Consider the following 25,931-nt stretch of genomic DNA (forward strand, 5'->3'; position numbering starts at 1 on the left):
ATATCCAGTCATATTAGCTAGTTGGCTGCACTACTGCATAATGCAAATGTAATTAGGAGGGAACTGGGAATCAAACAACCAACACTGGGGTTCGTATAAAACTGCCGTTAGCTGGTAGATATCATTCGGAATTATGATTAGCTTGTAGAATGTTTCAAACCCTGAGGATTGAATGAGCATTTAATAATGAAGTAATAATACCTGAGTAGCAGAAGTTTCAATTTTGAAGAAGAAGAAAACAACAGACCAAACAAAACTCCAAATCTCTCAATGGCCTTTCAACAGGCAAAGTATGTAGAGGTACTTTAGTGGGTGATTTGATGTGATGAGAATTGTATAACAACGTTTTGGCTCCATGTTGTTTAAATGGTGTAGCTCTTTGCTGTAACACTTTCTTCTCAGGTCTCTGTAGTGTTTAGTGTTCAGTATGAATGTAAGTATAGTTAAATGCTAAATAGCTAATGACTCGAACATGGACTGCACTGACAGCTTCAGACAGTTACAACTGATGTGACTGATGGCATACAAACACACTTTAGACTATGAGAAAATGATGGTGGTAGACGGAACTACATGACAATGAAACGGTTACAAGAATGATGGAGTAAAAAGAACCATGTTAAAAAAGCTACAGAGGAGAAATTCAAATAGAGCAGATTAAAAAAAATGAAACCTCCTACCTGACACTGTATCCATAATGTTGCACTGTCCTCGACGGTCAGCCACCAGCCGTGACGAGCCGGGCATGCTGACTGGCTCTGAACGTACAGGCTGAATCCTGCAGGCATGTATAATAATGTATATGTACATTTTTATTAATACAAAAAGATACAAGAGTTTACATACACTACATTAACATAACTTTTATAGCAATTTTGGCCTATATATACTGCAGAATACAGTACAATGTACACCTTTAATAAACAACAACCTCAATAATATGGTGGACAGGGTTTCATTTACAGTAGACATGGCGAGAATAAGTTCTAACACAAGTCTGATTTAGAGATGTGTGTGATTATTTTATAGCATTTGTTTATCATTTATACCTGATTTAAACAAGGTAAAAACACATAATTGTGCTGCATTGTTACTGCGTTGTGGTGCTTGTGCTCTGCTGCATTCACAATGAGAAGCGTAGCATAAACGTCAAAAGCAGTCATATCACACAGACCACTATAGCAGAGTTCATGCTTTTTCCACATTAATATATTCTTCGTCAGATTTAAACACATCAATTAACTGGTTGTTGTTTATTTAGGCAATAGCCCAACTCATTATTTCTCCACAGCAGCTGTTCCTATTGATATACATTTTACAGACTCCTTTACTGAGATCTGTGAAAAACAAATATATATGTAATATTTAGTGCTAATTTTAAATTCATCTAACCTATAAAGCAACAGGATGTTTATGTGAATTTCTAATTTTGTTTGCTCATGTTGATAAAATCATAAGGTCAACAATGTCCAAACCTTTCAAGTACATAATGATATATATATATATATAAAATAATACGATTTTTCACAAGTCACAAATCCCAAGTCTGAGTTGAGTCTCAAGTCTTTGTGAAGTGCCAGAGGGTCTGTCAGAATCGTGTTGAATATTTGATCCATCTTCTTTGCAAAATTGGTAGGGTTTAATTAAACGTGTTGGTTTTCTGGCTTATACATTTTTCCTCCAGAAGGCTTTGTCTTTGTCCATGTGTTTAGCTACAAACTTTAGTTCAGCTTGAAGCTGTTCATTTTGGAGCCTGGCTTCACAGCAGCTTTTCAGTCCATTACAATCAGTGCGTTTACATGCACTTAAGTCACCAGGTTACAGTCGGCTTTCTGGAGTAAGCTGATTTGTTAAGTGTCATGTAGATGGGAAACTTGGTTACCATAATTGGGATAGAGGATTAGAGAAACCTAATTTCCTGAGGTAGACCTCTCCCAAAGAACTCTTTATTCTGCCATGTAAAAACATAATCGGCTTTCTACAACAGCACATGTGCATAACAAAGGTTGCAGACACACCACTCTCCTACTATCAATTGAAAAGTGTGGCTGGATGAAAGGAGAGATCATTACATAGGGCGATGCACCCTCATTTTGGAATTTTTAGCATAACTAAATAAAACATTTGAGTGGGTGTATATGTAGTTTTGATCCTGTACATATTATTCTGATCCTGGGTTGTAGTCCCGAACCCAAAACCATAATCCATTAAGTTTTTAAAGTGAATAAAACAAACTAGGCAGCTAAGTAACATCTTATGCCTCAAATTCTCAAATTTAGCTGGATCTGATGACATTAGCTATGTGAGTTGTTTTAGTGAATAAGTGTAAGGTGGCCTACACCAGTGGGATTATTGTGGTCACATCTATGGTTATAAGAATATGATTCTTAACCATGACCTTTCAGCATAATTTCTGGTAAATCAGAGTAGCAGCCTCTTTAAATACTTAAAAGATACATGGGCATGACCTTTTGCAGACCCTTTTTGCAATTCACATCGAAAACATAGTGTGTTTCTACACCAATATCTAGTGTAATGAAGCTCTAAGGCCAGAGTTTTACTTCTCCGTATATCATTTTTTAGAGTTTTAAAGTACCTGAGGCTGTGTAGGTCCAGGTCATCAGTGTCAAAGTCCAAGAGGGGCTGCTGGACATCAGAGGGACCTTGGGATTGAAGCACTGAGGATGAGGAGGAGATCACTGTTGTTTGCCCTGAAGGGTGAATGGTCTTAAACTGAAACTGAGGGCCCATCCACAAGCGCCGGTGAGGTCCTGTATGGGTCACAATCTCCACCTGAAAATAAAAATAGTACAAAATACAAGTTACTGAGGTGAGAGAATTTATATTATATAAATTCAGAAATATTTACAGTTACAGTCAGCACATTTCTCACACTGACACAAAAATGTTTTCTTTAAATATGTTGAAAATCCTCGACTAATTCATTACCAATTGGTTACAGATAGAAGGATGGAATACTGACTATGTGAAGTAATCATCAGTGAATATCACATGCAGGTTTGGTGTCAACCTATTTGCCAATTTGCAAAGATCCCATGCAGTACTCAGATGAACTCAGCCACTTACATGGCATCCAACTAAAAGCATTACTAAAAGGAGCACCACTGCAAGTCTGAAGATGATGTCAGAACTCATCAAGGTCTTGTGCATGTTGAGAGTGCTGGCGGCATGATGGGAAGCCTTCCCGGAGGGTTAATAGAGGTGTGACACCAGCAACAGCATCGCGGTAAGGCTGAGGTGAGGCCTACTGGGAGAACAAGATGGTGATGGCATGGCAGGCGGTCCATGGGCGCTTGAGCTGAGTGGCACTAATGTTGGTTGAAAGTAAGATAGTAGAGGGCCACAGAGTGGGTGACTCATAAACATTGGACTGTTACTGCCTCCTCTGGTATACATCTCCTCTTTGCCTTGTATTTACTGAATAACCATCTTCTGCCTACTGACTTTTCATTTCCCAACAGCACTTAATGTGGCTCTTGGTGTTTCACCAGTCATATTTCATTATCATTACGCCATACGTGTTTGTGTCTCACCTCAACCCAGCTCTCAGCTCAAAGTCTCAATCCACTCTGGCTGCCAGGTGCCAACATCACAGACAAAATTGAGAGCTTGCACACTCTTAATTATTTTACATCTGTGTTCCTACACACATGTACAGTACACATATTTATATACACGTTTAGATATATATGCTCTGTCACAGCTGTGCAAATTAGGCCACAGAAGGAGGGAGGAGGATTGCCACTTTGTGTGTGTGTGTGTTTTGCCAGTTAACACCACCACTGTCACGCCTAGCAGCAGAGCTGAACAGCTGCCAAGGTTCTCTCTGCTGCAGGATGGAAGGTCCAGATGTTACAGTCCAGTGTCAACCCCCCAACACCTCCTCCCCTTCCTGTCTCATCGACCAGCGCCAGTGACATATAGCCTCAGACTTTAAGCTCTGTGCACAGTTACTGAGCTATCCTATAGCAATTGATAGGCAAATCACTTGTTTGCTGCCACAAACAACCAGCTGCTCATCATCAAGGCAGAAATAGGAACCTTATCTACTGTAATGTTGCAGTGAAAAATCTATAAATTAATATTTTTTGCATATTAGGAAAGACTAAAATTGCTTATGAAATTGACAAAAGCTGTGAGGAGACCTGACGTACACTCTAGCTGGACAGGAGTTTTTGTTGTCAATTAACAGCTGGCTTAAGAGTAAGTAATACTTTTCCTTGTCAACTGTAGAAACTTACTGGTGATTAAAGGTGATTGTGTTGTCTGCTTGAAAATCTTTTTTCCTGAAAGTCTGATGAATAGTTTTGTTTTCTAAATTAGTGGTGAATCATTGGCCAGACACTGAATCGAAGCTCCTGAAATGGTGAAATGGCAGCTGGCTGAAGTGGGAAACTCCAGGTTATGTGAAGTGCTGACACAGAGGGTCAGAACACTCACATTTAATTAGGAAATGGCCGATCAATCCTAAATCCCAACACCAAAATGCCTGCTGATAATCTAATGAAAGCCAGTTATATGATGCGGTGAAATCCGTGAGACAGTACTTAGCCTCTAATTCAGTTGAGTCTATATATATTTCGCATTTCTCAACACACCAAATACTAAAGAGGAACTGGAGTAAAAACTATCTACTGTGCATAACTGATCTGATGAGACCTGATGAATGTTTGTTTTTGACTGGGCCCTTTGGTCGTAAATCTATTTATTTATTTATTTATTTTTTTAATGTTCTGCTAGAAGAGTCGCTTCCAAATCATCCCAGGTATGCGGTAAGGCACAAAGAGCTTGACTGTTACATCTCCAACAACTGATGAAAGCATCACTACCACTGTTCTGACAGGAAGTTGCCCAAGATCTGGGTTAGTGCAACTGATAGTTTTGCTCTTGGCAAACTATCATGACAAACTTGAACCACAATTCCTGCAAGCTAAGTGGGGTGCATTTTAACAAATCAATTATGCATGCAGCGGAATTATTGATGTTGAGAATGTAGCGGGTTACCTGCCGGCACCAGAAATGAGTGCTATGAGGGTTAACCAAGCTGAAAGACTGTGCGTACTAGTTTTTTATAATATTTCTTCACCAGCTAATGTGAAAATTCCACCACTATGTAGAATTGTGAAAGATAAATAAATGACTAAATGCACATGACATCATAATCACAAGAGTTGAGATCCAATTGCTATATGTGAAAATAAAAATAGAGAAGTCCAGTTGTCAAAACTCAACCTCCAGATAACCTCACCTGGATGAATGAGAATCTTTGCCAACATAAATATTTTAAAGATTTTTCATTTTCTATCATAGATACATTGTGTCAATAACAGAAAATGTTGTCAAATATTACTGTATGTTTCGACTGTCATAAATCTAGTGTAGTGTTTGATTCACCCACACCATTAAGCCCAAACTTGTTGTGCAGAAATGAGCATTTATAAATTATAGGAAAAATGCCTGATCAAAAGAGAATGGTAGTTTCAACCGTGCAGAGGTGTTCCAATAAACACATTTTATGTATGAATTAGAACAAACAGTATGCCTTTGTGTTTAGCCCTCATCACAACACAAACTGTGTGTTGACTTCTAACAACTAAAGTGTCAACAACAAAATATGTCAATCTTGAAGAGTTAGATATAGAGATATTTAATATTTAAGATAATACCTGGAATAATCTTCTTATTAGATTCTTGTTGCACATTGATATTGAAGGTACGGAAACTCTGGCTATAGGGACAACACTTCATTAAAGCAACTGTTGTAATGAAACAAATGCATTGCAAAAGTGCACCATGACCAGCAAGCTAACTCTCATCAAAGCTAAAAGCAGTCAGGTAATGTCAGAAAACCAACATATTGTTGGTTACAGAAGAGGTCTGACCTGAGAGAGCCACTCCTCATCCTCCTGACCACTGTGGTCTGACGCCAAGCTGTCTGATGACTCGTGACGCGTGATTGGGCCTGGGCTTCCTGGGGGCATAGCTGAGAGAACAAACACGCACACACAAAAACACACACAGAATCAAATAAATGGTTATACGATCTTATATGCAATCATGATATTGATATCTGGGAGCTGAAAAAAAAAAGCCAAAGTGCCAAAGTGTTATGCCAGTGTTCAACTTCATAGTAGTTTCTTTTAGCTAAAAGAGGTCCCTAAAATTCTAATAGTCACTGTGTCCAACAGAAAAACATAGTTCCAATCCTTGGTAAAGCCTATCAATAAAAGCCAACTAAGGAGTCAAAGCAGGGCAGTAGATCACATATTCTAATTAACGATTTAATGTACAACTGGATGACAACTGATGTTTAAATCACAGTCAAGTCAAATCAAGTCTAAGATCAAAAACCAGGGAATAAAAGAGAGGGATGGATTCCTGCTCACATTAGCATATAGGTGCACGCCATTGAGTGTGAAAAAGCAGAGAGAGGGAGAGAAAGAGAAAGGGAGCGAGAGAGGTAACGAGAGAGAGGAAGAGAGTGACACAGACCAGCAGACAGATGGGGCTCTTGCAAGCTTGAATAAGCAGGCGTGGAGAATGAGGCCAAATGTGAAGAATCAGTCCTTTTTTTCTGTCCCTAACCTCAGGGATGGGGTTGGTTTAAGACAGGAATGGTTAATAAACTTGTCAAGTCTACATCTGTAGCACAGGTGGCACTCTTGTCTTTATCCGCACACATTTCCACGTGTGCCAGGTGTTCATACACACTTGATGGAGGTAGTTTGGTGTTAGACACCATCATCAACTCTAACAACCAGCCTACATATATTGAACTATGAGATCTGCATGTATCTTACACCTGCTTCTGCAGTAGTGCTTGCTGTGTGCGTATACCTGTATTTGAAGAAAAATTTAAATATTGTAAAGTGAGCAGGCGCTATAGCCTACAAAACTCAAAATAAATACATACAACAGATCTGGAAAAAGAGGGGATTGCCATTTGAATATGTACACTAATACTAATTTAAGAAATTCTAATATTTCAATATCTCAAATTAAGCTATTTTCTAAACACTATACATGAAACACAAACAATACTATAAAATATTGACAGTCATCATTGTTAATTAATCTGTTGACCATTAATTCAATCAATAATTGTTTAATGAAAAAAAAAATGTAACATGTTTATTTTGTTTTACTCACTACAGTATATTGAAACATATTCACATTACAAAAAGTTGAACTGAGAAAAGATTCTCAAAACTTGAAATTATAGTAAATAATCCTTTGATTTCAAAATTGATGATTCGGTTTTCTTTCAACTACTTATTATTTCAGATCTACAATCAACTGGGATGCTTAGAACATCTGGAAACATTCAGCATTTGAACCATATGAAAAAAAATTAAATCAAAACAATAAAGACTGCTAGACTGTAGCAGCTCCAAGCCATGTTTGAGTTAAATGAAATGCGTGTATGTGATGAACGAACCCTTTCCAAACAAAGGTCAGCAGGAAGGAAAGTTTGTGTCAGTGAGAGAGTGAGAGAGAGAGAGAGAGAGAGAGAGAGAGAGAGAGAGAGAGAGAGAGAGAGAGAGAGAGAGAGAGAGAGAGAGAGAAGGTTTCTTGTGTCCTTTTCAAATCGAAGCAAGAAGAACAAACCCTGTGCTTGTTACTTATTAAACAAAATCACGACTCCTCTATTTCCTCCGCCTGCCCTCACTCCCCCTGTCTCTCACTCTTTTTCCTCTCTTTCTCTTTCTCTCCTTGCTCTCTGACCCTTGGGGCCAATAGCTGTCCCCTAATTAATTATTGATGTTCTAAAGCAGTTGGTTGACTGGCTAGATCAGGTTTCCACTGGGGGTGGGGGTTTCAATGTAGAGAGTTGCACTGGTGTGGTGAGCTAGTGGTCATCCTCATGGGTCAGGCAACATTTTTTGGACCATTTCATTTGGGATGACCCAAAAAAAAAAATGTTTTGACCACATTTGCCATGCTGTAATGGTTCTTGTTGCAGACCTATTACAAAATGGCAACACATTCTTTGTTTCTCAGCTAAATCTTGGGATTTTGTATTTGTTCTACTTTACGTATAAAAATTAAATGTGATCCAGCAAGGCCACAATGCTAAACTGAAATCATCCACAAGTTGATGAACAGAAAAATAATCAGCAATTGTGATAATCCGATAATTCTACAGGTCATGCCAATGTAGTTTCATCTTTTTTCCTTCTAATCATAAGGATTTGCAATCTTTCTTCAATAAATGTGATAGCAGACAAAATATCTTTGGGTTTGGAACTAAAGATATAAAAAACAGGTTTATTGTAAATAGCACCTCAAACTAAATTGCTAAAAAAATTTTCACTTTGTGACAATTAATATATGAATTGACAACATATTAAAAAGGAATGGATTAATGGATGATACAATTAGTTGTTAGTTGTAGCCCTCCACACTTAGAGAAGGTTTTAAATATCTAATACTGACAATGATCGTCACAGTAACAATTATTTTGTATGCTGTTGTTACAATTGGCAATTAAACAGCTAAAAAACACTGTGTCGTGGTAAAAGTTAAACAAAAAAATTTCTAGACTGATTTAACTGTTCTAGTTAACATAAAAAGCTCTGCTCCCCATGGCATTCCTCCCTTTCTACAGCCTCTTTAGGGCACCACTGTAACTAAATAAGTAGTTTTGTGGTGTGATAACCTTGCCATAAATATTTTGCATTAATGTGACAATGTTCTTTGATTTCCCAGATAATTCATTGGCTGGAGTAGTAGCAGCCAAACAGCTTTATCTACTTATTTTATCCATAAACAGTTATAATTTTCCATAAAATCTACTAAAACATGATAAATAGTATTCATGGGGAAAGGGATATGAACTCCATGAACCTATTGCTCATTTAACAACTTACGATTGTGTATGATTACTGCATAATGTTTACATCATGTAAATAGAAAAACTTCCTTATAGCTAGAGAAAGATTGTGGAGAGAGTTGTGCTGTGCTGAAGGCCGGTAGCCAGAGCAATGAAGCAGGGAGTCAGAACAAGAACAAAGGCTGCCTAGGTATTGATGTAGCCCAACCTCTAGGGGCCTGGGGCCAGGGGCTGGACAGGGTGATTTCCAAAGACAGATAAGGGGCTAACAATCTGATAGATCTGTACGGTGAACAGAGAACGGCTCTCTTGTCAGTCTGTCCACTCTGCTCACCTTTATCTTCTTTTCATTTGTATTTTTTAAAGATTCATTTTGTTAGCCTGTTTTTTTTCTCCCTTCCTCGGCTTTGGCCTGCCATGGTTGGTTACCAGACATTTGACTTGCTGGGCTGCTAGGCTTGACTGCTCCACCTGTCTCTCTTCTCACTTTCCTCTCTTCTCGCTTTCCTCTTTTGAGTAGTACTCTGGCAGATAGGTGCTGGCATATTGACAGACTGGGATAGCTTAGTCATTATGTATCATTCAAGGCGTATTTGAGTGACAGTTCCTTCATTCAGCCAGCGCTACACTTACCCCATCCTTTCTCTGCCTCTCTTTGATTACTGACCCAGTCATGGCGCCATGGTTTCTCTTTACAAAACGCCTGATGCTCCAAAGCCTTCACTCTGGCCCCTCTCTCAGAGCAATTAGATCTATTGACGAGGCAACTGTGCCTGGCCTGTCATGGACCTCAAAGTCCCGAGAGGGTGGCCGAGTCAGCCAGTCAGTCAGTTTCCACAATTAGCACATTATATGACAGGTAGTAAGGGGAAGGGCTGTGGTCAAAAAGCATAGACACTACTGCCATCATGACCAGCCTCAAAGGAGCCAGCCAGAAATCAGGGTGGTAAATTATTCACTGGTTTGTTTGCTTCAGAGCAACCTTGTGGTGAAGTGAAGAGGTGTCAGAAAGCATACTGTGAAATGAATAAATAAAAAATAACAAAGAAAAAAATGAGACGAGTTACTGTTATTATAAAGACTAGAGAAGTCATTCCAAAAGCAAAAACAAAAGGGGCCCATTCATATACTATCCAATGGATAGTTATATTTACTCAGCTAAATATAGAGGATTTCCCAAAGACTAAATACTTGGCTTGAGAATGCCGTTATTAATCCAGATTGTACTACAGCATCTACTTTATTTATGAGTACACTCTATAATGTGTGTCTCTTTCTTTCTTATCTCTCCAAGGCAGTACTGTGCACTGCCATTCTCTGCAGGGCTGAGTGCTGCCAGTAGCTGCTACAGATGGACAGGTGGAGATAGTGACCATGAAGTGGCGCCACCGCTGCCTTTTATCATCCCGTCCTGGAGGCTCCGGTCTGGCCTGACCCCGGCCCTTCCTCTCCCCTTCCTATTCCTTTCCATGCATACTGCATTTTTAATCAGGCTGGGTCATCCAATATAGAGCCACGAGACCGGAGACCACGGCCTGTCAATCTAATGCTGCCACCTCTTTTGCCTTGCACCACCTTTCTAGAGACGTCCTCTTTTTGTGCGATAATTAGCTGACAAGAATTTTTTCCCTTGCTGTTTCACAGGAGTTCTGTTTCTTGTCTAATAGTACAACTTCTGAGTTGTCTTATTTTTTGCTTTTTGTGCTGTCTTGTGACAGCAGTATTGCCAATGTAAATTAGACCTAGATAGTTTCTTCTGCAAGTATAAACTGTGTCTTTTCAATTTCCTTTGGAGTGGTCTGATCTTGATGCTCAGCAAGAGTCGGCTGGATAAGCAGCGTATGGCTGTGCTGTAATTCACCCTAAGGTCAAATTGACTCTTTCTCCTGGATCACTTCTCCGCTATGTTGCCAAGCCCTGGAGGAAACAGCAGAGGAGAGCGCTGGCAAGGGGATGCATGCTGAGAAACAGGATGTTGAGAGGCTGTGTTCGGGTACAAAGCATAGAAATGGAAGGTGGCACTCCAAGAGCAACTCGGTCAGTGGTGGTGGCATATAAGAAGCTGGGCCAACTGGGAAAGGGCTGAACAATTATGCTTATAGCGTCTTGACCTCAGTTCAGTTCACCCTTGGTTGATTTGAGGAATGAAGGGACACAGTTGCATTATCTGGCTATTGTTAATTGGATGTAAATGTTAATGCAATGAATCTCTTTCATTATGCAGCCTGTTCCACTGCCCAGGCTGGAAGAGAGAATGATGGAATAGGCTGATGCCTGTGCCCATCACTCCAACGCGTCCTCATCGATCTGACACTAGGGGAGACCATTAGCACTAATTTGGGAAAATATCCTACCAGTTAGACTCGGAGCACTACAGAAGTCAACAGACACGAGTAGGATGGCTAGGGGAAACACAGCTACTACTTGCCCCAGAGAACCCGCAAAAGCTAATTACAGATTTTGTGTGTTTATAATTATGGAGTGGGCTCAAAACGCCAGCCTATTCCAGGGGGTGGATTGATTCCGTGTGTGGCCATCCATGTGCACTCTGCACTTTTGTCAATTAGCCTTTCAGATGGCAACCTAAAGTGCTCACTGCTATGTACTTGTTATTGAATTAGAGGGAGCTTAGGGTGTCAGCTAATTGGTCTGAGTGCAGCATCTCATAGCAATGTGCTAGCATGTCCTGAAGCAGAAGTGTAGTGTAGCCACCAAAGAATAGATTTCATGTGCAACTGAAACACAAGGATAATTTCTGCCAGAATTCACAGAATATGAGTTAAGGTAAAACTTTTCTCTTCCATCTTTAAGGAAAGAAATGTTATGGCTCCTGACTGGAAAGATTTTTACTCAGCATGTGGCACCAATGAGAGAATGATGGCTGGCTTTCAACACAGTCAACATGGAACATCAAGAGGAAAGACTACTGTACTGTAGGTAGTGTGAGTCTGTGCAACTAAAACATGTAAAGACCTGTATTTTTATGATGAATATATGTAATAAACACACAAAGGTAATTACATCATTACAATTGCATGCAAATCCTACTAGTAAATTCGACATTGGCATCTGAGATTCACAGAAAAAGTAACTAGTAAATAACTTCTAGTAAGTTTCAAAACTGAACATTTCTGATGGATGGCTCATTTTATGTTTTCACAGTATCTTAATAGAGAAATCTAAAATAATTATAATAATTATAATAATAAGTTATAAATCTGTATGATCTTTTTGATTTTACTACAAATTCTTCACACTTGGGTATGAATGTGTAAAATGCCTTCAAACCTATATTTTTCTATTATTCTATTGTATTCCCGAGACCAAAAAAAAAACATGCAGGCCCATAGTTAATTATATATGCAGATTAAAAAAGTTAGATATTTGAACAAAGTTGAAACAATTGTGTCTCTAAATTACTTTCCCATAAATTAAACTGCAAACGAAAATGTTTTCCACTAACTTAGGATGCATCCAGCAACCCTTGAATACTGCTTTGCATTTTATTTGAACACAACTTCATACTGTCAGTACATCTACTGTGAAAAAACAAATTGTTCTTACCAGCTAGAAGATACTGATAATACTGCACCAGGTCTGAAGCCAACACCAAAGGGTGGTTGGAGTTGAAGGGTGGCTGCAGTTCATTCCATTGTGGAGTTCTGCTCAAGAAGAGAAATCACCTATGAGACCAACAGTATTAGGGACACTTTTTATAGATAAAGTAATCAACAAAGCACTACCTGGCTAGATTCCAGCAGGCTCTTGGACAGGTGCTGAGCTCCAAGGGTGTATCATCACTAATCTTTTGAGCAGTGCTAATTGGCCGAGGTTCCAGGACATGCTCCACCAGGTTACCATAGCAACTGATGATGTACAGTGAATCAACAACTGACTGCCTTGACTGATCTGTGAGGATAAAGGCAATGACACAATTCTTTTTCAGCTGCTCCAAGAAATTAAGATAAAAGGTACATTCTAAATAATAGAGGAAAAACATTCCACTACATTTTTAGAGGAATACAATTTCTATCAATTGGCTTTGCATCCACTGGCCTCTTGGCCTTCATTATTGGGGTCACGTATTTGGCTTGTACACTGGCTAGAACAATGTGAAAAGCACCCGTGACCTTGATCTAACCTTTCTCTCTTTTCAAGCTGGGGTTGGTGATAAACCAGGAGCGGGATGAGCCAAAGATGGCAGCCACGCAGAACTCTCCTCCACTGGACTTGCTTGGGGAGATCTGAGGTGGTGGCTTCGCTTTGCTTCAGGAGGAAAAAACAACAAAACAACTTAATACTAAGTAAAAACTGTACTGCAGCGGTGCCCCAGCAGTGCTTCAAGAAGTGTTGGTAGGTTTTAACATTTTGTAAAATTACTATTTAATTTTTTTTTCTCCTAATTTTGTCAGAATTAAGATAAACTATGCTTTCTGTCATGTTGCCCCTCTTAAGTAATGTTGACTGTAGTGAATCACACAGATAGTCTCTGATGAGCAATCCTGGAAATTTCACATCAAAAAGACTGCCCAGACTTAAAAGATTAAATTCTTGTACAGACCATTACAAGCATTACAACCAAGGTCTCACTTAGAGAATAATTATGTATATGAAGTTAAAAGAAAACTAATGAACCTTTAAGCCCTATATCTAAATACTGTAACTCTTATTTGTTTTATAAAGGAAAACAACATGTTTGTCAATAACAGTATTAGACAAGAAATGGAACACTTTGGAATATGTGGTTGTTTTGCATGCAGGAAGCTAAGCAAAGGAAAATTAAAATGCCCGCAAATAACACATCCACCTTAGCAGCAAAAAATGAGAAAATTAACTTTGCACTGACAAAATGCAGATGTATGAAATGCTGAGAAAACATCAGAATATTAAAACCAGTTCAAACCTCAAAAACGCTCGCCATACAAAATGTCCACCTGCTCAATACACAATTTTCATAGATTTTCTTCTTGTTTGAATGTTATGTGACAACAAGTAAGTTAACTAACTGTGCTTCTGTTTTATGTTTGGCGTTACAATGGTAGTGTCAATCTCTAAAATGTGTGTCACCATCACTGGTGACTAGTGAACAATGTAATGTAATCAAGAGTTTTCCTAATGTAAAAAGGATACTGTATATGTTCATGTTGCTTTTTTTTTTTAGTGATGTCTTTGTTTTTCCAAGTTTTTAAAAAATTAATAAACCTTTACATCACATGGACATTTTTAATAAATATCATAGTTTTAATTGTTTTTTCTCAATTGAATGTTCACCTCGCTACAGAAAAACCCAAGCTACGTTTCCTATGTTCCCGAGATGGTTCACTTTGTTTTGATCACAGCAGCAGAGAATTTATTGGCAGTTATCAGATTATTCAGCCCGTCAGGACTGCTTGAGAGAAAGAAAACACAGAAAGGATTTCAGCTGCAATAGGGCTCCCCGTATGGTAATGATCAGTGAACAGTAGCAAGGTCTTGTGTTACTGTCTGGCCTTATAACCAACCTGGACAGCAACCCGTGGTCACACCACATCAAATATTTGGTGAGCTAAGGGTTTGAAGACCCATGGTGGTGTCACACACTCCCAGAGGTGTGCTTAACTTTGACCTTTAGAAACCACACTGATATGGAAGCAACATGCTCATTTCTGTCCACACTCATTGGCTGAAAAAAACCAAGCTAAAATAAGACAAAGAAATAGTTGGAGAACTTTTTATTCTGTGACTTTGTAATGCCAGTTAAAGTGTGCTAAAGGAGAACTTTGCACAGGTGATTCACATTTTTGGTTTGTGTGGAGCAACTGCGAGAATTGATAGAAGAATGAGCAGAAACATCCCCTATAGTTAATAAAAAAAGAGCTTCTCAAACAAAAACTTTATTAAGAACAGGGAAATTTTATGTCATTGATGAAAAGCACCTGAGCCCAAGACTACAAATGTCCAACTAAACTATGTCCACTATAGGCAAAGTACACAAAATACAACTTTTGGCACTTCTGGTGCTGTCTGTAGACAATGGGTGGTAGGTTTGCAGTTCTATATCTTTGACTGATTTGTGTGTGCAGCATGTCAACATCTAAAGGCATCTAAAGAGGGTAAGTGGTTCACAGAATATGTGGATGAATGAATTGCCACTTAGCCACACCTACATCATTTACTGAGTGCTAACCTTACTTAAAATGAATTTCTGACTTTGGAATCAGTGTGTGGTCAAAATAATTTAATGGTAAGCTAAGGTTTATAGAGGAAAACACATTCAGAAATAACTTGTACAAAATTCAACATTTAGTAAGTTAGATCTGCCACAGGTGCTAAATGCTAAAGTAGCAGCATAAAAATGTCTTTATCTACTGCTATTACTTTTTTTATATAATATTCAGCATAGGTTGGCATATACAGAATGCTCTGCCAAAGATCAAACATCCCCCTCTTGTGGATATGTGGAACCTGAAGAAGTTGGCTGCCTCTCGGGAAGATGATTATATACTGTATGTAAACTGAATAAACTATGTAATGCATGTAGGAGTGCAGTTCATCAGTAATGCTTGTAGGGATTGTCTGGTGTGTCCAATAGTTCAACTAACATGGTACTTGGTGCTGAAAGACCCATTGCTGGCAGAACTCTTTCCCTTGCCTTCAGACTGTCAGCACCTCATAAATTACTCCCTGGATCCAAGGAGATGTTGATGTCTTTGTTTGGCCAATGCCGTGTGAAATAGGGATCAGAAAAAAGGAAGTGGTGATGGTAGTCATAAGAAAGGCCTATATACAAGTTTCGTAGCTTGTATTTATTAGTGTTGGGTCAAGAGGAGAAGGCTGAATAACCAAATATCCACAGTAAGCCCAGTCTCTGAAAAGTAGATAGAGCGAGAGATAAACCCACACTCAGGATATTGCCTTGGCTAACTCCAGAGTGTCCTTGTCTACTCCTCCAAGCTCTTCCTCTGGCCTGTTTATCAGTGCTGTCAGAAATAAAGCATTTAACAAACAGGTCTAGTTAGATATTGGCTAGTTATGATGAGTGTTTACCTTACAGCTTTCCCTTAAATATGTCCCCTTTCTTCCTTCTTTCAATCTCAACAATCTTGGGTCAGAATAAGACAAATTAAAGGTAAATTGATTATGAAGAAAATAAAAAAGGGACATGTTAAATGGAATATGAGCAGGGGAAGCAAGGAATCTGTTAGGAATAAGATACCACACAGTATGACTTCTATTCATTGCTCAAAAGCACAATACTGAATAGTTTGCCTGATTTCGACTGTGTGGGAGATCTGTAAAGTATAAGTTCTTCTTTGATGAGGTGTTTAATTGCTGAAAATCCTGATGTTCTGATATTCTTGATAAAGATAAGTGGAATAATAAATCAACAAAAAACATGAAGAGATGAATAGAATAAAATATAATAGATTAAAACAGAATAGAATACAAAAATTAACAACAATGAACAGTAGAGGTAATTGTTTGCAGCCATTTCGGAAAGACTGATCAAATGGACATATATATATATATACTTTTGATCAGTTTTTCTCTGACAGCAGGCTGTAATACTGGTTCCCTACTGTGGTCTTATAGCTGATGAACTGGGTTTGGACCTCTTTGAAGAGGCACTAAGCCTGCCAACAGGACCAAAAATCACAGCTCAGTTCTCATCTCCTCTGGGTACAGTGACCACTAAAGTTTATTCATCTGTGTTTTAAATCATCCTTTTCCTTCTGATCTCACTTGAAGTGGCTTAAAAGTGTTGAGGTTTCTGCCCTTTCGACAAAGAGGCACAACTCCAATAGACAAGGACTAATTCTGCTCTCCATACAGAGAACAGTAACCAGTATTTTGGAGCGGGCCAGTGGTATGGAAGTGGGTTGGCAAATGGCACAAAGCTATGAAAAAAGTAACCTAATATCAATAAGTTATGAAATATAAATATACTAAAAGGGAATTGAGAGTGGGGGGAGATGGATGTCACTAAACAAACAGCAAATCTCCTTTTTCTTCTCCCTTCACAAGATTCTTTCTCCCACTATTGCCTTTTAGCAGGGAGTGGAATCCATTTTCTTTACAACTTTAATTCACTGAAAAGACTACTCACATGTCATTTCCACTTTTAATTTAACAAATGAGGACTCCTGACTGAGCTAATAGCTTTTCCTCAAGGGCATAATTCAATCTGCGACATCAACCATCAAAGTCCTTTCGCATTACAGTGTCCGGGGCTAACGTGAGGCGCCTCCGAGGGGGGATGGAAGTCCAGTGGCAGCTTCCATTTATTTTCAGAACAAATATGATACAGTTCACTTTAGCTGCCCATCCAGTGACAAAGAGCTGCACGTCAGTCACTGTTTTGATTCTGGGCCATATGCTTAATTCACATCATAGAAAAAGCTGGTATAAAGACTTCAACTGAGAAGGGATCTAAACACACAGAGCGCACGCGTGAGAGAGGCAGTCATGTGGAGGACACATCCTTCAACGTCACATTTATTATTTTACAGCAGCCTTTGCAAAAGAGGCAGCCTTGGGGCTATGTTGAACACACAGCACTAATGACAACCACTGGGTCAACTGGATGAACACTGGAGTGGTCATCAAATGTTCAAGGAGAAGTAGCACTTTTTACTATTTACTATTTACCTGTTCCTGTTTCTTTAACTCCACCTTATGAGCCATGTACAAATGTTCAAATGTTATTTAATAGATTGGAGTAAGCTCAGGTCATCTACAGAAACAGTCAATGCATACTTATAACATGATAGACATGAAATAGTATGTGGAAAAAGGAAACAAACTATTTACCTACACTCTGCACTACTGAGCTTTGAGAAGGCTGAAGCAGAAATTGGTAAATGGGCCGTCACAGCTCACATCTCAGGGCATATGATATTAGAGAAACAATATAGGTTCTTCTAGCAAAATGTGAGCTCAAGGCAGTTATTGTGAAGGTCAAGATTTGAATGCTAATGGTGTATACCTTTGAAAAATATACACTCTGAAATCGCTAAAGACCTGGATTAAGTGGGTGGTGGATGAAGACAGAAAGAAAAAAAAAAAACTTCAATTAAAAAGTATGAGTGACTGCCCACAACAAAAGATGAAACCCAAGACTTGGGGAAGGCACCACATGCTATTCATTTCCTAAAGTGAATGGAGTCAACAGAGAGGAGCAGGGGAGCAGAGAGTTGGGAAGGGAAAAGTTCACTTCACTGAGCCACTCAATCATCTCTCCATAAGTGAGTCTGTCATAATGGGGCTTCTTTTAAAAGCTTGTAAGCATCTGATTTCACAAGACAGCGTTGACAAGAGACTTGGCTTCAACTCCCACAAGAAGAATGTCCCTTAAGAGGAAGATGTTATGCTTTTTAAAAAAATTAGATTTTAAGTGCTGGACATTTAAAAATTTTGCTAAAATTTAATCACATTGTTTTTTTTGCTTATTATTCAGCCTGATTTGTTTTTATCAGTGTCTTCAGTTTGATGATGATATATTTTAGTTAAAACAGAAGCTGGGGTTGCGAATGGCAAGATCATGAATCATTTCATTGATTATTGAAGGAGAACAAAGACTTAAGGGTTGTAGTTTCTGTAAACTGGCTTAAACCATCTGCATAGCTGCAAACACCTCATCAAATGGGGCCATTTTTGTGTTGGAGTTTATCTACTTTTACAAAAGAAAAATGATCTAGACTAAAGGTCTGATTGACGTGGCTGTTTTCCAATGATGCTTTAACAAACAGCCATCACTGAGCACACCTAGGATTGTTTCCTGCCTTTGAGGCTCTTAAAAGCAATAAAGTTGTGGTGTTATAAAAGTTATGTAAAAGGACAACAATGAGCTGAAAGAGGCTAAAATGCTCACTAAGGATGTTAAAAATCAATGAATAATTTTCTGTCTCAGTAATATCTTTCAATATCCATTTTATAAATTTATGTAAACTGTAAATATAAAAATCATAAATCACTGCAGCTATGTAATGACTTTCTTAGTTAACTAAGAAAGTTAACTTTAGTGTTCTGTTTAGTGAACAGAACACTAAACTAATTTAAAATTTGGTTTATCTTTGTTTACAAAAATATTTTGCAGGCAGCAGGAACACATCACTCACATTCCTATATCCACACAAGACACTTTTCACAATAAAACCAGAATATGACAGAGCACAATACTAGTACAAACACACACACAACTGGAGAAAGAAAAAAAAGCAACGAAAGAAGGCTAAAGGAAAATCTGAACAATATGTGTTATACAGAACACAAAGGCATTATTCTTGGAAAAACATCATGGCGGGTCTAAACAGAGAGGAAGAAAAGAAGAAGACAGAGATGTCAGTTTCTAGTGGGTGGCTCAAAGAAACCACATGGCAAAAAAACAAAAAGTGTGATGGCATGCACTAAACGCCTACATGTCCGCTCAAAATGCTAAACCATAACTTGTAATACAAGATATACTGTATGCATACTGTATTTAACTATCAAAACCATCAGAAGTCACTCACTTCAGTACGGTTTAATCATTCTAATGGCAAATATTCAAAACCTTAAACTGAACGGTCTGAAATAAAAATGATGGGAAAATAAGAAACATTCCTCTTTGGGACTGTTTCCCCTGAGGAATGACAAACGGAATGTTTGCGGAATGTGTTAAAAATATACCAGGAGACAAATGAGTGGTAAAGGAGGCAGTGTGCTAGGCGGGATATACACTTGCATGCTGCCGACGGAGCCAAGGAGGGGAGAAGCAAAACTCACCATGGAGTTTTAATGGTAAAACATCCCGCCCCAAAGAGGTAGGGTCTTCATGAAGGTGGGGGGTGGGGGAGGGATTCAGAGATAGACGGAAAAACCATTATTAAACTAGCAGACTTGAGCAAACACACTCTTCACATTACATAGGTTCTGACATGTCTGTTTAAGTGCACAACACACATTAGGCAGGAAACAGAATGTCTGTGTGCTAAGATGGATTTGAAAACCTTTGGGATGGATTGATGATTCATCTGCTCAAGCTGCTCTGTAAAGTGTGATACCATATATTTGGCAAATGCAGCTTGTCCGCAGACTTTTTTTTTTTCTTTAGACATTTGTCATTTTTTCTAAAACTCTAAAAGGAATGGGTGCATGTGCAGAAACATGTCAGTCTGAATCCAACCATGTAAATATGACAGAAAAACAGTGGAAGGGAAACAGTTCTGATTGCTGAGATTGAGAAAGAGTATGAAGAGTTTATCCAGTTTTTATAACAACTGGGGACACCAATAAAACTAACAGCACTCAGGCATTGTTGAGACAAGAAGTTTTGTGTTTGCATGTGATTTTTTTTTTTTTAGCACAAGTGTGTATTTATGACTTTGCATTGTCTTGTGAATGTGCACGCATGTTTGGAAGTGAGGGCGTGGGCAATTGTGTATTTACTTTGATTATGTTAACAAGTACACTGTGCGTGTGTGTGTGTGTGTGAGCTCAAGAGCCATCCAGAGTAATGCCTTTTTCAGGGTGTATTTCTATCTGTCAGTCTGTGCATGTTTCTGGTGTTTACAAGACATTAGGAGTGGGAGTGTGTTCCTGTGTTTATTCTGCATGTCCAGAGATAGTGACAGAGCTCCATAAACAGTTTACAGTAAATAAGCCTTTTCCCTACAGCAATAAAGGTCCGATGAGACTGAACTCTGTCCCCCCCAGCCAACCTCCCCCAGTCATGAAAAACAGAATCTCTGGCCAACCAAAGCACTCTGCAGCACTTCTTTATTTTATCACTTTCACCACATCCGCCCAGGCTCTCCCAATGATACTGCAAAGTCTCCAATTAAACTTGGTTTATGAATGTGTAGGAAAATGTTCCTTCATGAGACAGGGACCAACAATTTGCACTGGAATGTCTTACTGCTGGAGCACAAGTTGACAAATGAACATGTTGGTTGGTTTAATGGAGGCCCCTGGTAAACGTCCACTTATCAAGGACCTACAGTGAAGGGTGGACGGTCTCTACCATCTACTCTCCTCTGAGCCTACGAGACCTGCTGAGCCCCCACCCTGGGCCTCCCGCTGGGTAAATGGATGGACACCAATAGGAGAGTGATGTATGAAGCGGGTAAGATCTCCATGGTGGGCTCAAAGGCCAAACAGGCTTTAGGGTTTACAACATGCCACTTTGAATTTCTCCTTCCTAGAACTTATTGTAGGTAGAATTTACTGTTGTTGACTACCAGACTAATGGGAAGAAAGTTTGATAAGTATTCCATTTAGTCAAAAGTTGTTGTTTCTTCATATTAATCATTTTCAGGAAAGTGCAGTATGATCACATACACAGAAAAAGAACATGAAAATTGACACAGTAGTAATTTACATCATCAGGGAAAAGACATTTGAAGCAAAGTGTTACATAGGGGAGAAAGAAAGTTTGTTTATTTTAATCTTATTTGTGGATGAGTTTTTTTTTTTTTATATATTGTGAGTAAAGCTGAGCAAGTAGAGTAGCTACAGGTAGCTCTTTCCACCATTGTGGCACCACTGAACAGAACACTTTTGCTTGGGATCGTTTTAATGTTCTTGCAGCCAAATCTGGAATGGAATTACTCTACGGTGAATATTAAAAGACATTTTTGAGATTTTGACCTACAGGGAATACATGTTTCTGGCATTGCCTAATCTAATTAATATGTTAAGAGTTGAGCATCATTTGAATGAATTTCAAGTATTGTCTGATGTTGTGTGATGTTATTGGAACTCAATTTACTGGTTACATTGTATAATGACATCCATGTCTATATGCCATGAGTTTTTATTGTTGACTACTTCCATTCAACTCTCTTTTTAAATACTGCTAGCAACACCTAACCTTCTGTACCTACAACTTTATGACATTCTGTTTTCTCACTATATTAACTGTCTGAATCAACAGTATCCCTTCAAACTAGAATTACATTACATTGTGGTTGTATGCCTCCGCTAACAAGTGACATTGTAGTTTACACATTATCGTTAGTTTACAGATTCATATTCAAATAAGTTTATGCATGAATCCAAGGGGGTGCTGGTGTGCATTCCTTCAAGGTGTTTATGAAATATAGCATTGACAAGAATGGAACATACATTAGTGTTATGGGACACTGACCTCTGACTACCAAAATCAGTTAATCCTTGACATACTGACTTTAAAGTTTGGCCACCAAAATCTAGCTCACACAACTGTCCAAGAAGACATTTTTCTATTTTCATCAACTATTCCACATGAGCTGCATTATGGTTCAGATAGAGAGAGAATTTAATTTGAAATTTAAAACACCTTTATTCTCAACGCACTGTACAAAAATCATATTGCTTGTGAACATGTGGCAGAGAAAGAAATAAAAAATAAATAAATGAAAACGCATCCGCATCTAATTTACATCAACACATGTCTTAAAACAACCTGCCCCTTCATTACAGAGCCCAATAATCACTCACAATGCTCCTGTTCTTTTAACATTATTTATTGCTCCATTCAAATGTAAAGTGCCTATTTTGAAATATGGAGAGAGATGAGGTAAAAGGAGAAACAATCACAAACACAACCAGGAAGAGAGGGACTGAGACAAAAAACAATCAAAAACTAAACATCATCTTCAAGAAACTGCGCCTTTACTTTAATAATCAGTTTTCTGTGGCGATAAATCTCCTGGTCTGTGAGCCATTCATCTCCTAAAACTCCTGAGCTTTTAGTGAGGGGTGTTGCTGAGTCAGCAAAAGTCTGGGAAATCATTTTCAACTTTCACCTTTAGCCAAGATTAACCCTTGTGTCCTTCTTCCTGTGTGGACAAAAACTCACTGTAGCACTCTAATAAACATTTATCTGCTTATACATTTTCTTGCTTTGAAAGAGCACAACTCTTCAAAGCCCCTGAGTTTTTCCTTTTCTTTGACATTTTTAACAACTTATCATGTTCAATTTCAATTGAATTCAATTCAGTTTTATTTGTATAGCGTCAATTTACAACAGAAGTTATCTCAAGGCAATTTACAGTGTAAGGTTTAAGACCTTACATCTATTACTTTATCATGTGACATATGACATCATCTTTGTCATATTGAGTTTTCAGTTTTTCAGTTTTCTTAACTGCTTGTGTCTGTCTGCTTTCATTCTGACTTTGTTCATTTTGTGTTTGTGACTCTGTTGTTTCAGCCTGTTTGCCATCGTGTTTTTTCTGTTCCTCACCATTCTCAAGTGGCCTCCCGCATCTAATATCTGCAGGGGAATCACCGCTCTCATTGGCAGCTGCACCCATGCCTGCAGAAGCCCTACCAGGGCTGGTCTCATTTGCGACTCCACCAAGGCCTGCGTCAATATGCCCAGCGACAGACCTGACTGCCTGATCATCAGTCTGCTCAGGAGATAATCTTTCTGGGCAGGAAGTGAAAACCATGTAACCGAATCCATCTATTTTAAAATTACAAGACAAATTCAGATCAGACGTGTTGTCCTTTAATAACATGTACACCTGTCTTTGGTGATACACAACATGTTTCAGTAAAGGAGACTTACAACCCAGAGAAACCATTTTTATCAGGGACACCAGCTGTCCAAACCTGGAAAGCTCTTTAGCCAAAGCTTCATTTTTAATGAACAGGAGGGCATTAGAAATGGTTATCCTTTTGGCTGGACTAACCAGAACCAGAGTGAAAGTATCATGAATGACAACACTCGATTCCAATCGCCAAACTGGCCTTCTCCACCAAGCAGTTGACAGCCAGCACAAGTTTAACTGCGTGCTGGCATGTCAGCTTCTCAAACTCTGTGCCAACAGTTAAGATGGGCATAATTCCAGATCAAGCTGGTAGCCACGCTACCAAACTAAACCCACTTACCCACTAAAAACTTACAACCCACCAAAGCAACCTCAACTAAAGAAAAGTAACAACAAAAACAAAAAATGAAGAAAAAAAAAAAGAGGGAGACTCACTCGCGCTCAAGCGGTCGCTTCACCACTCCTTCCACTCACTCACCATTCACTCAGACTCAGAGAGAGAGAGAGAGAGAGAGAGAGAGAGAGAGAATCGTAATCGACCTGTAAGGGCTACGACCCCACTCTGGGAGAATAATCGTTCACACATTCATCGCTTAACCCTTTGGCCCTAATAGTTGCTCCGCATGGGCCATTAAAAAAGGAGGGAAGTGAGGTGATTTGCGCAAACGGTTTAGTCTTGCTGCCATGTGATGCTGGGCATTTCATTCTTAAAGCCCCTTTCTAGCTCTGGTCTCAACGAGGATCTGTAAGACAATGGCTCGCACATTTGGCTGGCTCTTACATACGTATTACAGTAATCTGAGGGCACATCTGTGGCAGGTCACAGGGTCTCACAGTCTCTCACTGCTGTCTGTGTCATTACCACGCCTGCACTCTATCTGCATTTACTTGAACATTTCATCAGTGAGATTTGGTAAAGGGTGGTTTTGTTTTGTGTGTGATTTCTATTGGGATTTTCATTTGTCTGTGTAAAAATCTGACGGTGTGTAGATGGGGATAAGTGTGCAATAGCTTGTCTGCTTGCAAATCCCAAATTTGACACCAACAGGCATTTTGACAAGTTAAATCTATCCCTATAGAACTCTTTTAATCTATTTGACAGATTAAGTCTGGACAGTTCATCAAAAAGAACCCTTTTGATTTTGTGGCCAATGTATTTTTCTTCTTTAATTAATCTGGGTCCAACACTTTGCCAAATTTAGCAGACAGGAAGCATGAAGCTGGTCAAAAATGATACTCCTTTTCATGTTCAGGACTCCCAGGAGACTTTGAAGACTAGCAGAAGCTTGGCTAGGCTCCTCCACTCCTCGACCTGCATTCATCTGGAGGAGAGGCGGGGGTTATCAGGAGGAAACTGAGCCACATCCGACTATACCTCCCTGTTCTGACAGGGGGGAAAACACCAAAAATTAAATTAAAAGGGCAGGAGGCTCTGCATGAACTTTTTGAGGTTTTCTTTGATGTTAAAACTTGGAGGAGTCTGAAGCCAGAGTCTATGACAATATGCCTGCACTTGGCCTGGTCACACAAATGTGGTAAACACTCCATCAGTGTGAGCGCACAGTACAATGTGTGTGGAGTTGTGTGTGTCTGTGTGTGTCATGGCACAGTGCACAAACAGACAGCCTGGTAGAGAATGTAGGTTAAGCAGCTGGTGTGTTCCTCTGCTGTTCTGCCAACAGCGATCTGCTCATACAGGTGTAAATACAGCTGCCGGATGCTCCTCTCTCTCTCTCTGTTACACAGACACACACACACCACACGCACACACACATATATATATATATATACAGTATATATGAAAAGACTGGCTGCACAGTCAGACAGATGGTGCCTTGGTAGTCCTGTGCAAGTACAGCGTGAAAGCATATGATATCACCCCCCACTCTAGGGGCCAAACCTGCAGCCTCACCCAATCTGTGTGTGACCGTGTGTTTTTTTAGTGTATTGGTGCAGCCGTGTGCACACAGGAGCAGGCCGCACAGCTGCATGTCCTGTTGCATTAATACTGACACCTCCTCTGAAGTGGATGGGTGGATGAAGGAGTGCTAAGGCAGCCTACCAGGCCGGATATTGTTTTACAGAGCTAACACAGCTATCCGATTTATGACCTGCTATCACAGGTGAACTATGTGAAGTATTTGTAAAATTCATACACAAAGTGTCAGCTTAAACCCTGAGCACCATGGAATTAAAACCATGAAGTGTCGTTAATATTGTGGCTGATCCCCAAAAAGGAATGCATGTCAATACATCTGGGTCTAGGGAGATTTTTTTCGCCATAGTCATTTTGGAAGTTTGTCTTGAGGTTCAAATGCAGAATACTGCATTATCCTGTGATATATTCTTTATTTATTTTAGGGTATTTGTGGACAATAACAAAAACACAGACAATTACGGAGCCTTAATTCCTTTATGCTGATTGTTCTAAATAACAATTAATAATCTAGTAGGAATAGGCTGTAAGTCCTTTTTAAGGAAACAGAACTGGAAAGTATGTTTTTTTTGCTCTGTTCTGAATCTGCAAAAACCTTAGTGGATATCCAGAAAGATGGCTTGTAATCAATGAAGTTTGAAAGAAA

General features: G+C 39.1%; 1 protein-coding gene across 1 annotated transcript in view; it reads right to left on the reverse strand.

The window, feature by feature from the left end:
* The window catches only part of bcas3 (BCAS3 microtubule associated cell migration factor), a 281,126-nt gene that overhangs the window by 170,019 nt on the left and 85,176 nt on the right, over positions 1-25,931 (reverse strand). Inside the window, exons 17-22 of the mRNA XM_026367844.1 lie at positions 12,996-13,120; positions 12,598-12,763; positions 12,419-12,516; positions 5,904-6,004; positions 2,597-2,793; positions 681-778 (exon numbers count right to left, since the gene is read on the reverse strand). Of these exons, the coding sequence (XP_026223629.1) occupies positions 681-778; positions 2,597-2,793; positions 5,904-6,004; positions 12,419-12,516; positions 12,598-12,763; positions 12,996-13,120 (785 nt within the window). The remainder of the gene's footprint in view (positions 1-680; positions 779-2,596; positions 2,794-5,903; positions 6,005-12,418; positions 12,517-12,597; positions 12,764-12,995; positions 13,121-25,931) is intronic.

This window comes from Anabas testudineus, chromosome 13 (genome assembly GCF_900324465.2).
Source record: "Anabas testudineus chromosome 13, fAnaTes1.2, whole genome shotgun sequence".
Classification (NCBI taxonomy): Eukaryota; Metazoa; Chordata; class Actinopteri; order Anabantiformes; family Anabantidae; genus Anabas; species Anabas testudineus.